General features: G+C 51.5%; 1 protein-coding gene across 1 annotated transcript; it reads left to right on the top strand.

Moving 5' to 3' along the window:
* The first annotated feature begins 8,379 nt into the window (after positions 1-8,379).
* On the top strand, positions 8,380-10,573 carry SMAC4_09409 (uncharacterized protein). Its single transcript, XM_066090945.1, has 2 exons — positions 8,380-8,646; positions 8,730-10,573. The coding sequence occupies exons 1-2, from the start codon at positions 8,542-8,544 to the stop codon at positions 10,395-10,397; spliced, it is 1,773 nt and encodes a 590-aa protein (XP_065947326.1). The 5' UTR covers positions 8,380-8,541; the 3' UTR covers positions 10,398-10,573.
* The last annotated feature ends 2,714 nt before the right edge of the window (positions 10,574-13,287 follow it).

Here is a 13,287-nt window from a genome sequence, read left to right as displayed (position 1 = left end):
GTACGCTGTGAATGCACGCTAAATGGGTGCTTTGAGAGAGATCTTGTCCCCGATTTGCGGGAATCCTTGGTGGTGGGATTGGTAGGCCTGGAGGCATGGTGGGCTGGCTGGCTGACTGGCTTGGGCTGGGCATGTGTGTGTTCCATGAAGATGACCCAACGTGATCTGCCAACATTGTGTAACTTGGTCGAGGTACTTTGCTACTACCGGTGAACGACCGTGGAGAGTCTCAAGGTCTATACGGCAGCAGCGAACAGTCGGCTGCAACTCCTGCAAGCAGGCACTGCGAGGACGGTTGACGGCCGCAAAAGTGCAAATACTTGGCGGTGTTGGATGTGCCCTGCCGCAGAGAGCCAGAAGATTGTGTAGCACTTGTAGCAGCGCTCGAGGTTCGCCCAGCAAGGGATCATTGGCGATTAATGACTCTATCGTCATACTTGGTCTAGCATGGGAGCACTGGAAGCGTGCCGTAGCGGGCAACCTCAATGGCCCCGTCGGAGTGGTCAGCCTCGCTACCTCGCTCCATATCGGTTCCCAGATGTCGAGATGTTTATCGAGCTCAAGCTTGCTGCCGTGCGTGGCCTTGGACCAGCCACCTCAAAAGATTGCTGAGTCGTTGGTGCATGGACGTGTAAGACGCATCGTGAGATTAGAAGCAAAAAGGCAACAAACGGGGAACATGTGCCGGCGTTGAGCTTCAGAGTGGTTCGGGCAGAAGATCAGCGGCTCCATTTTGGTGGAATACCAATCCGGAATAATGTGGTAATACCCCACGTCCAAGTTCCTGGTAGGGAAGTCGTGGGGAGCCGTGGGAGGAGTATGGCCAAATTCCAACTAGTCCAAGGGGAAAGGTAAGGCCAAGGTCAAGCAAGAGGATAACTCGAGATTGTACGGGTGGATGATTCGACAATTCCGGGGCATTGTAGACTCCGTATGCGCGAGTAGAGCCGAGCCTCCAAGTCGAGAGTGTTAGTTTGCTGGCGGGTTTGATGCTCGATAGTTGATGGTGGGTGGTCTTGTACCTAACGGCCCAGTCAGGTTCACGATAATTGTTTGACCATGTTCTCCAGCATAGGGTACCACCCCCAGGGGCACCACCACTGGGCCACGCCAGGCATGATTATTTGGTACGTACTGTTTGGTGTGCTCTTGTGTGTGTGTGTGTGTGACACTTACAAAGCATCTGGAATACCGGAAGAAAAAGGTATGTACATTCTCTTTCAATGTGACCTGACAGCAGCAAAATGAAGATGCTGTTTTCCAGTGTGTAGTGTAGTGCCGTGGAGGCAGGCTGTGCTGGAGACGAGGTTGTCATTGGCTTTGGCCGGTGTCTACCCAACCCAATCATGGCTGGCAATGCGCTGGCTAGCGTCGTTGGTGGAAGACGACGTCGTTGTAGTGGGCGTGAGGACGGCAAGGCGTCGGCTTGGAGCCCTAGATAGCCGGCCCATTTTCCATCACTCTACCAATTACCACCCATCGTAGGCCGCTTCTTTTTGAGTGCGTGCATGCATTGACAATTGAAGTGCTGTGCGCGGTGCAGATGGAACAAGTCCGGGGAGGGAGACAAGTGTGGGTGGTGGCTTGTTGCCAATTCCTTCCGTCGGGTCGCATCGCCAGTTGTAACGAGGGAAGAAGAGGGTGTTGTACAGCTGGCGTGGAAGTGGTGGTGTTGAGGGTTGGCATGTACCGTATTGCTGTGTGGGGGAAGTTGGAATTGGAAGTTGGAATTGGAAGAGATCGTGACTCCTTCCCAGGGCCAGTCTCTTCCATTGCGACCTGAATGGTGAAAATTCTTTACTCTTTCCGTATTAATCCGATTCTCCGAGTACGATCCTGCATCTTTGCTTCTCCTCTTTGCTGGCAGCGCCTCCCTTCTTTCTGCTGCGGCGCATCATATGAGCCCTTCGTGAGCTGTCCCCCTCAACTGAACTTTGGTGTTGCACAGCACCGGCAGCCCAGGCAGACAGAGCAGAAGCGCCTGGTAACTGAAAGTGGTCTGTGCTTTTGATGGAGGGGCACAGAGGCCCGTGTTCCGCTGCAAACTTCCATGTGCATTCAGAGGGGCAGTGAGCACTACCTGACCAACTGTTGCCGGATGTTAACAGTGGCAGCCCACAGGAAGGTGGGAAATTGTTAGTGCTCGCTCTTCGGTTACCGTTTCCAGCATCCAGCTCACCGTACCTAACCCTTCTCACTTCTCTCACTTCAGGTGTAAGCAGAATGGAAAGCCTCCAATCTCGTCAGTATGCCCACCCTCGTCATGGCTTTTTCTTCCCAGATCGCCTCGAGAATTCCATGGCTATTTTCAATTTGCCATCTTTCTCCTTTCAGATCTTCCACTTTTCCAGACCGACAGTCATTGATCAGGTAGTCTTGACCGGCTCGTGGCATGGCTGCTTCCGCCCACTAGGGAGGGGACTATCAGTATCATGGGTTTTGCCTACAGAAGATCAAGGGAGCTTGTCTGGGGGGGCATTGTCCGGGGACGTTAGGGACAGAGTAAGACGAAATGATAGAAGACCATCTGGGGGACAATATCTCCGGGCGCTGTCGAGAAATTCGGTCAGCACCAAAAAGTGCCTCTCTAGGACCCCGGCCATATGACAAAAGAAAGTCCAATCACGGCTCCAAATTCCGGGATCGGTTGGATCTCTGGATCTTCCTTCAATTCCCTGCCTGCCGGGTCAAAATTGCATCAAGGTTACATTGCTAAAGAGCCTGCCCTGGACTAGTCGACACCACCGGGACGGTTACGCCCATCCACTTTGCCAGTTGTCAGACCTCCCCTACAGCTTCACCTTGAGGGGAGGCATTGTTCGGCATTGAAAGCATCATTATCAAATACCACTACCTACTCCAGTCGGTCGGCAATGATGCGTTCGGTCACAAGAAGAGGGCACTAGAAGAGGTGTAAGCCTTCCGGGGAATGGCCTCCTTCTCCCCTTACATCGGTTTCAATCCTCTCCTGCAAGAGCAGCAGGGCCACGGTCAAGTGTGGCCATCAACCATTTGCTGGACAGCAACATCACCCATTGCATTCACTCATCAGTGTGAAAGAGAGCATCCAGAGAGTGGGCAGTGGTGTCATTGCTGATTACACTGTACAAGGGGTATTTGTCTCCCCTTGTTGCCTTGCTGCCAGCGAATCCCACTGGGCTTGGAGCCCCATCACACTGCGCTTGATTGGGCCTTAATCTGCCCAAAAGTGAGGCGGACCCCTTCCACTGGACGACATCATCTCGAGAGCACCGTCATTTCCCGGACGGCGTGGGTCTTCACCTCGACGTCTCTGTGGTTACTTTCTCTCTCTCACATGTTGTATCAAGCAATGTTCCTGTCAATCTTGCTACGCTTTCACGGCTTGACAGCTTCACAGTCGTCATCTCCTTTTTGAGATCTTCTCGGGTAATCAAAAGCCCTTGGGTTTGTGCTGACAAAGAACTCCCTCCTCACTATCTCAGACAACTTTGACAACTCACAACACACCCCTCCTCTGGTTTCTGGTTCCGCGACGGTATCCTCGGAAAGAGGAATCTTGGGCTCCAAGCTGCCCCCCCTCACACCCCGTATTTGATATTGTACCTACATACGTACGTCAAAGGTCAAACTTCACTTTGCCGGCATTCGACGACGACAGACGACGACTTACACGTCAAATGGCCTGTGCGTCATTCAGTCTATGAATCGGGCCAGTCGAGTCGGTCTTCTGTCGTCACCTCCCCTGTAGGGCACATCTTGAGACTGCCACCCGATGGCCATCGCATGCTGGCAGTCGGATAGCCTCACCTCACCTCACATACCCTTTTCTCAGGCAGGCACACTATGCTGTGCTTCTGCTATCTGCTCGACATGCCGTTTTCCCCCTGATTACTCGCATCAGATGTCTCCATCTTTCCCCGGACCCTGGGCGCCAGGCATGCCAGCGGTGCCCGCCCATCCATTGCTGGTCAGAATCTCTCAAATGTCGCAGACGCCAGATGGCCCTCCTCCACTTTTCCGCACTTCATTCGTCCTTCTCGAACCTCTGCTGCCTCTTTCCCCTTGCTTTAGACTCCTGCCGAGCTGCAAGAAGCAAGGGGAACCGGAGAAGCAGAGCCATTGGAGTCGTTTGATGGAACATTCTTCTGAGACTTCCAGGGCTCTGTGTGTAGGGCCGGATTGTTTGGGCAATGGCTCCGCTCAGACTTCTCAAGAGGAATAGACGCCTTTTCCTGACTTCTGAGGATCCTATGAGGCATCGAGGCTGTGAGGTTGGCGGTGTTGTGATCAGAAAGCAATGACTGGTGAAGGACAGAGGAAACATAAGTCTATGGACCGAAATCTTCACCGAGGAAGCGAGCTGTCTTATTGATTTGGCAGGATCTCGAAACTCCTGTTACCGCATCATTCTGGATTCTCCTATGCTGTCATGCCCCTTCTCTTCAGAAACGCTGCCTCTGTCTCTACTCACGAAAGGCATTCTTTTTCCAGGTAAACAGAACCAAACGAAGACAGTGGATGTCGTTCAAGTCTTAAGCCAAGAACATTCCTCGGCTCCCGGGCTCCACCCCAACTCCCAACTCCCATTCAGGCTCCACGAGTTCGGGGACCCATCAGGCGCTCCATCAGACCCGTCAATCCCGGTCCCGTTCAGGACGTTGAAAGTCGAAACCCCGCCCGTGCCTGCATCCGCATCCGCATATCCGTTCCTTGCCGGTTTACCGCTATGACCCCCAATCTCGGAAATCGGCCACACAGACCGTGCTCGGCTTGGTTCCGTCGTGGCATGCCGGGGGCCCATACGGTGTCCCATACGGAGGAACCTCCGTGGTGACATCCGACCCGCGACCGGGGCGCCGGGGTGGGGAGAAAGCTGAATGAAACGAGCCGTCAACCTCCACATCATAATCAAAGCAGCCAAATTACCTCTTCCATATCTTACTTCCTAGGGATTTATTCAAAATGGGTCAGAACTCCTGAATCTCATCGCTCCGGGCATTTTCGGACGCTTGGCTATCCATTCCTAGCACATCGCCCAGAGAGCCCAAAGATCACCTTGTGCAAGTGTCGATTTGGGTTTCATTCGTTCCTTCTTACACTGCCTCTAGCTGAATAAGACCATGAAACCACAGGGGCATAACGGGAAAAGGCACGCCATACCATCTCACGCTCTCTTGGTCACATCCACACCTCGGAACCTTGAACTCCAGAATCATACCTACTAGTGTACCTACCCACTGGGGATTACTTATTATAATCGTCCAGACTGAATGGTTGAATATTTCTAGCCGGCAGCCAATAAAGCACCAAAACGCCTTGTTCACTCGCTGAGTGGTTGACTTTAGCAACGCACTAACTACTAGCATTACATGGCGATTGGGTGGTGGAGGGCTGATAATCATCCGGCCTGCTGTTGGAGGGAATATCCCCAACTTCCTTCGGCTCAAGCAAAGGAACAGGGACTCGCGAGAGGCTTGCGGAACTTCACAATATGCCACATCTAGAGTCTAGAACATGTTCAAGCTGGTTTTCTGACCAAACGGCGGCGAGAATTACGATGGCGACGGCAGAGGACGGCATGCCCAGGGAAGCAATATCTTCACTAGGTTACAGAACGGACTACGATGATTACGTTACAGGTCAAAGAGTTGAGAACCAGAAACACTATCAGCCAAACAGATCACCAAAGAGGCACTGCGTCCGGAGTATGTACGGGGTTGAAGGGGCGGACTCGGAGTGCGACTCTGCAAGGCAGTTTTGAATGCAGAGCGGGACGGAAGCTCATCGTTCCAGCCAATATCACGAGGCTATTCAGACGGGGACTACTGTACCGTTGTCGTTGCTTTTATCTGCCGCCGTCCTTGCTGCCGTCCGTTATTTGTCAATGGAGCCTCTGCCGCTTCTGATATGGAGAAGGAGGTAATATCATACCATTGCCCACATGATAAGGTATGATATGGTTACCTAGTAACGCACTCGCAAGACGGAGAAAAGAGCCAATACACAAGACCAGAAGAAGAAGCCAAGGTGTTCTAATGGGTATGTACCTAGGTTAAGGTAGTTCCACTGCATGAGCGATCTTCAGGATTTGTTGACGCAGTTGGGGTGTCCTATGAGAGATACTGCGTAACTGCACTGCAAGAGTTCACGGTGCAGTGTTACTTGAGCATTGATAATCTTATGATAATGACGACCCTGAACCCCGGCTGCTTTTACCTAGGACACGGAAAGTTGGTGCCCGTCAACTCATCGGAGTTGCAGATGGGGCCTTATCCCAATTGTTTGCTAGAGTATGATGAAGACATCTCGACAGATAGCTGACCATCTGACCATGGGGAACATAGAATCATGACTTTGCAACGAATCAAACCGTTACCGCCCGGAATAGAGAGAAAAGAATTTCCAAGGGAAAGTCGACACGAGAGAGGTTACACCACACCGTCCATGTGCAAGATATTGTACAAAGTGGAAGTTAGATATTAACATCAACAAAATCATTGTGTATTATGGTAACCTTGCTCTTCTTCTTCAAGAACAATAACTTCTTGCAGTTCCAGGGCCAGTTACCGTTCAGAGAAGTACATAAAGATAAACAGGCATGGGGTCCAGGACGTGGAAAGGCGGGATCATGATACGGGACATTGAGTTTACAGAAGTTCTATTCTACAACTCAAGGAACCATGCATGTAACACGATATTTGGTCAAGATCATGGTGTGTTTGCCAATCGTCCTTTGTAAGAGCATTCAATGCAGGAGAGAATAAGCTTCCACCAACTATCATCACCTTATTATTGTTAACAAAAAAAAAACAGGGTGCGGATGTGGGCTACCTTACCGAGAGATGTCAACTTCCAGTCACAAATGGTGGCACAAGATCTACGATCAACATCATCGTGCTTCCCAAGTTCCCATATCACTGACTGCCTAGACCTACCTTAGTAGCTTAGTTGCCCCTGGTGCCCAGCAACGATGGAGGCAACTGAAGGAAATGAAAACCCGGCGGTCTAGTCTTCCTTTCGGTCGAGAGCACCGGATCTTGCACGTCCAAATTGAAATTCGTTGGAACTGACATCAAAACCATCTGATCACCAGCAACCATCCGTCCACCACCATCACTACCCACTCGACTACTCTAGCCATGATGCTGGGGTAAGTGATGTTCACAGCCCGCCATCCAATGCGGCTACCCGTTCATCACCAACCATCCAACCCCAGAGTCCCATCAATATTTGAAGAGCATCATCAGACGCCAGATCCCAGATCACTCCGCGATTTGGAAGCTTGCCGTGTCCGAACGCTTGTTGAATGAAAAAAAAAAAAAAAAAAAAAAAAAAAAAAAGCAAGATTGTTCCAATCCCAGCCAGATGTGACTGACGCGAGATGTCTCGGATAGCGACACTTAGTTCGAAGGAGGATTGCATATTGCATATTGCGTCGCATTCTTGATTAATCATGAGAGGAGATGGAGGCCAGAGGAGGTGGGTGGTGGTGGTGGGATGACTTGACTATTGACATCAACTTCGTCACCTTGAATGATGAGGAAGAATTCTGTTGCGAGAGACTGTAACAGCAAGTCAGCATAGGTAGAGAAAGAACTCCGGGGACTTCATGAGACTGAGACAGAGGGCTATGGTATCATGTGGCTTGGTGTTTTTTGCTTCTTTGCTTCTTTGCAACTTGCGACCATGGTGTGCAATATCCATCAAGACGGTTCTCCCAGCTCGAACAGGGAGACAGTCAATAATCTCAATACCCCCTAGACTTAAAAATTGAAAAGACATGGATAGGGGTCCTTGGAGCTCGGAGTTACAGAAATGTCCATCGGACCTGGGCACTTTCATAACGTGGGGAAAAAAGCGAGGGGGCCTATTCCGTCCCGAGACATATTAGCGAAGGTGCGGATCGAGATCGCGGATGGCGGATGGTTCAGCTGAGGTCGGGACCTACGAGACGAGGCACGGACTGAACTTGGAAGACCGGTGAAAATATGGGGTGAATCGAGGTGCTGGACGGGCCGAGCGGGCTAAACGGGCTCCCCGGTCGTTACGGGGCTCGGTGCCGGGTTCTGGCGGGGTTTGAACGCGGTTCTGCTTGAAACGGGTCTTTGGAGGCAACTGATGTTCTCCATCTTGATCAACAATGGGATGAAGTTATTCAGAGGTTGACATTTGGAGGAAGAGCTTGTGGTGCGATGTAGTTAGAGGCCGCCATGCGGTAACAGGGTGTGGTGTTGCGCGCGGATGAGACACTAACATCCCATCGCTATTTCTAGGCGGGAAAATGCTAGCTCAACCCGCCAGCACTAACACTAACAGGCCCCGTAACATGACATAATGGCGGCAGGCGGTGCGCGATTCGGCAACGATAAGGACACCTTATCAAAGACATAGCTGGCCATTGGCGATTGGCGACTGACGATGCGACGGCGGCGGGAGCTTCTCCTTCCTTCCATCTTACAACGGCGACCAACACTAATCAAAGGATTCGGATCTCCGAATTCCTGACCTCTTCTCCCAACTAATTGTACATGTGAGGGCACATTCATCATCAGCGGCATCATGCGCCGTCCAAGTCTAGCTCTCCTAGCTCTGAGCTCGCTGCCGTTTGGTAATGCTCGACAGCCCAGCTTCAGCATCCACCAAGATCTGCTGGCACATCCTCAGGTGTGTCTTAGCCAGCCTTTACCTACCTGTGGACCAGCCTCCTCCCAAGAAGTAATGCTGACGTTAATAACCCATCTGCCCAGTTTGAAGTAATCTTTTCCGACAGCTATATCTCCGAGGCCGACGCCTTTGCCCTGCTCGAAGCAGCCAACAAGGCACCCAAACCGACCCCCGCCAGCGACGGCGCGAACCATGGCTCGACAACACAGACTGATCTGACGAGCGAGATTCGCGAATCCGCGACCGCAAATGCCGACTCCGATATCACCGGCGACGATACCGCAGATGGCTCCTCGCAGCTTAGAGAGACATACGAGCTTATCGCCCACCCGCCCATGCGCTACCTCTGCTCGATCCCCATCATCGCCCCGCCGCCAGCTCTCAACAAAACCGCGACCGAGCTCGCCAAAGCCGAAGAAGCCCGCGAAGTAGCGCGCGCTTACAACAAGGGATGGGAACTGATGCGCGGCCTAGAAAACGAATGTCTTCAATTTGTTAGCGGCTGGTGGAGCTACCAATACTGCTACGGCAAGTCCATCGTTCAATACCATGCCGTTCCGAACCCCAAAGGCGGTCCTCCGTTGCGTGAAAAGAACAGCCAGGAGTACGTTCTGGGAACATCATTGGCGCCGTCATCGCTGTCCAGTCAAAAGGGAAAGCAGATCGAAGTACCCAATACCGAACAGAAGCAGCTATCGCCTCCCCCTAATACCGAGCTCCAGGCGAAAGACGACCAGCGCTACCTCGTCCAGCGACTAGACGGGGGCACCATTTGCGATCTTACAGGCCGTCCGCGCACCATCGAGATTCAGTACCACTGCAACCCAGCCCTCTCAAGCGACAGAATCGGTTGGATCAAGGAAGTCACCACCTGCGCCTATCTAATGGTCATCCACACCCCGCGACTCTGCGCCGACGTTGCGTTCCTTCCACCCAAAGAAACCAAGGCGCACCTGATTACTTGCCAGCAGGTTATCAGCTCTGAAGAGGAAGTGATATCATTCAACCAGCGGAGGAAGAACACAATCGACTCTTCAGCAGCAGCAGCAGCAGCAGCAGCAGCCGCCGCCACTGCTCAAGATCAAACCCAAAAACAGGGATCAGCCGAAAAGTTGGCATCCTACCAAGGCCTAACAATAGCCGGCATCCCCATCGGCGGACGCCGCATCATCCCCTCGACGCACGTCCTCCCTCTCCCGCGCCACCTCCAGAAACAACGTGAGGAAGAACAGCAAGGGAACCTCCTCGAAGCACTGACCAAAGCGGCCTTCAAAGCAGACGTCTTTGGTCACTATGGCGAGAAAATGAACAAGCAAGGGGCTGGCAAGGGAACAAGAGAATCAGGAGCAGGGAAGGGCCAAGGCAGTGGCCAGAAGAAAGAAATGAAAAAGATGAGGATTTCCGAGCGGGACATCGATAAGTTGGGGTTGGATCAGCAGACGCTTGACGCTATAAGGGAGGAGATCAGAGCTGCGGGACTGGATCCGGATAGGGATTTGGATAACGAGAGGGAGAGCGGTGGGGAGATGGTGTGGGAGTTTTATGCGGATGTTGATGAGGAGGACTTGGTTGAGGGGGAGGGTGGAGGAGTGGGGGTTCCGGCGGAGGTAACAGAGGGTACGGAGGGGGGTTATTGGTACGGGGAAGAAGGAGAAGAGGAGGGAGAAGATGGCGAGGGGAAAAAGGAGGGAAGTGGAAGTGGGAATGCCGAGGAGGGGAGTAAGGAGGAGTATTTTAGGGATGAGCTCTGATTATTTGAAAAAAGAAAAGAAAAAAAAAGAGAAGGAGGCAGTTCATATACGATAGGAGAGGAGAAATGAGCGTCAAGAGGCAAAAGTGTTACTTCAAAGAGAGGAATTCGCAAAAAACTTTGTTTGCCATCATGATTAAAACAGCCTCGTTTATAGATTATACAAATTCTGTTTTGGACAGTATGGCCACCCGGTAGCATATCAACGCCTCGTTCTTTTGATTTGGACCAGGTACGTGACTGTTGCCTTCCAGGTTGGTACTCTGATAGAACACAGACATGAGGTAATCGAACGAGGCTCAACGGTCTCTCTCCGACCTCACGTTTCCCCTTTCCCAGGTTCTACAAGTACCTAGTATATCTCACATGTCCACAATCCGCGCTTTGCCTTTCGCGGTAGTGTAGAATCTCGCGAGCCGAAGAAGAAGGCTTTCTAGGCTTCAAGCGGAGTTAGTTCTCTCCCGCCTTACAACTCCACACGCACACTCTTTCTTGCTGAGGTATGTTCCTTGTCCGGCTCCTAGCAGGAACCCATCCGCTCTGCATATAGTGCACATTCATTCGTCTGAAGATACCTTCGCAAGGTTCTGCCAAGACCCCTTTTTTTTGTCCTTTTTTTTTGTCCCTTTTTTTTGTCCCTTTTTTTTAACCTTTTTATCTAATGCCAGAACAAAGTGTCACTTTCTCTTCAAAGCAACGCTTACATCTTGCCCCTTCCGCTTCCAACTGCGACCTACTCACCCACCATCTCTCCACATTTTTCTGGAGAGATAGCGGAGCCATTCCGAGCGAGATTCGGTGCCGTTCGAACAGTACGGTGGAGAAGAGTCCCGGGTCGGGTCAGAGGGAAAGGGTACCTTACTACCTTACTACCTTACTACCTTACTACTTGAGCAAACGGGCAAGGAATATGTAGCATGTGGAAATGGGGAAATGGGGAGATAGAGCGGTTGAAAAGGGAATAGCTGCCGCAGATATCTTTTTTAAGGATTTTTTTCCTGCCAGGACAGGGCTTCTTCGTTCTCTGAAGCAGGGCTTACAGCGTCTTGACAACCTCTCTGTCTCTCTCTCTCTCTCTCTCTCTCTCTCTCTGTAGCTTTATCACTAGAGGCATCTCTCTCTAGCAATATCTTGGAAGCTAACTGACATACCTATCCACTTGCATTAGGACTAGGCGGCAAGTGTATATAGGAACGGGGAAGAGAGCTCCAGTAGGTTAAAGATTCGCGACGTTCGCCAAGCTCGCCTTATAAGTGCGAGCGAGAATAAGGCAGGCGGGCGGGCGGGCAAGAAAAGAGCGAGCGCAAGGCGAGGTAAGTGAACATGTAGAACTAGACAGACAGGTGGACTAGTGTAGACACGACATGACTTGACAGGAAGATATAGGTAAGCCTGGAAAGGAAGAGCGAGTGTGAGATGGATATGGGGGAGACAATACTATTGGGAGAAATGGCGAGTATCGCTTCGTGGAAAGATACTGCTGCTGAATAGAGAACTATAATGCATGCAGTGAAGAACGGATGGATGGATGGATGATGTAACGACTCTTCGCTTGCCATCAAATTCTTTGCGGTTATCACTCATGCCTTATTTCTACTTCCATTTTTGTCCTTCGCTCGCGTGTGTAGTTCTTCGTCACCATGTCGGATCTCTTCTTTCTTTGCTTTTTCTCCTGAGACGTGCGAGCGCGCCTGTCTCATTCCTCCCACCTCGCACCGACTGTGTCTTGAAGTTGAAGCTGTAAACTTGGAAATCCTTTCGAGCTTTACCGTGGCTAGTTTCATGTCATACCCCGTTATTGTCATGATATCTCAGATGTCTCATGTTTTAGAACTGGTTCGATGACGACTTTTCGTCAGTCTGTTTCTCAGAGCTCTGATAACAATGATGTCTCACAGTAAGGAAGGATTTCAACACAACGAGAAACGGTTGTGTCGCGAAATACCGTCTTGGACTCGTTTTGTATTGTTGTTGCCCGTGTTGACGATGATTTACTTCCTCGTGGCTATGATGATGATCAGCTTCTGTAGTTGTTTTACTCGCATATTTGATATGTCTGTCACGAACAACGGATCAATTCCGCGTAGCATCATGCTGGCTCGATACCAGAGGGTCCAGTTCGCATAATATCGGCACCCCGAGATCTGGGAACCGCCCTCGTGGTATGATCGTATGATCGCATTATTCCCACTTCATGGGGACGGGGGAAGCATTCCCGGAATTCCTAGCCTCGCGTGTCCACCTGGGATGTGCCACCCTCGAGAGGACCCATTACCAACCGGGCCGACGAACAGGTCGACTCCAGGCGTCTTTGTCCCTTACCCTGTCGTGTGATACCGAGACCTTGGAACCGCGTGCTCGCCGAGCTCGCGTTATCGTGGAAGATGATTCCGGGACCCGCCAGAGTAGTCGAGCTAGACCTAGGTGAGAGATTTCACCCCAGGTACACTACACTAGAGAGCTGGTTAACCCACACTCTCCCGCCGTTCCGATGCCCAACTCTCCCAGTTAGGTAGAGTACGGGTGTCACTTTGGTCGTCATGTGGGATAGTGATACCGAGACATTGGGACGTGATATCAAGGAAGCAAATTCCGGACCCGCTGTGCCTAGCTAGAAAACTTGAAGCTAGACCTAGCTGAGACGCCTCGCGAGTAAGTCGGCTAGCCTTGCCATCCGACTTCACCCACATGCTTTCCGGTCCCCCGGATTATGCCCACCGTAAATCCCGAGATACAGGTGAGACAGCGAGAAGAAGGAAGGGTAGGGGGTGTGGGTGGGCTTGTGGAAAATGTATGCTGTTTTCCCACTGTGGCGAGAGGCTTGTCGTGATTTCTCGCGCGGGACTTTCCTTTTCCATGGTAAGATAAGGTAAGGGGAGGTCAGGTGAAAT

This window comes from Sordaria macrospora, chromosome 5 (assembly GCF_033870435.1).
Source record: "Sordaria macrospora chromosome 5, complete sequence".
In the NCBI taxonomy this organism is placed as follows: Eukaryota; Fungi; Ascomycota; class Sordariomycetes; order Sordariales; family Sordariaceae; genus Sordaria; species Sordaria macrospora.
This window is presented reverse-complemented; position numbering and strand designations above follow the sequence as displayed.

Bases quoted from the DNA above. Each gene is read 5' to 3' on its own strand.
- SMAC4_09409 (XM_066090945.1), top strand. From the start codon at position 8,542: ATGCGCCGTCCAAGTCTAGCTCTCCTAGCTCTGAGCTCGCTGCCGTTT. The intron at 8,647-8,729 runs GTGTGTCTTAGC...CCATCTGCCCAG, and splicing joins ATCTGCTGGCACATCCTCAG to TTTGAAGTAATCTTTTCCGA.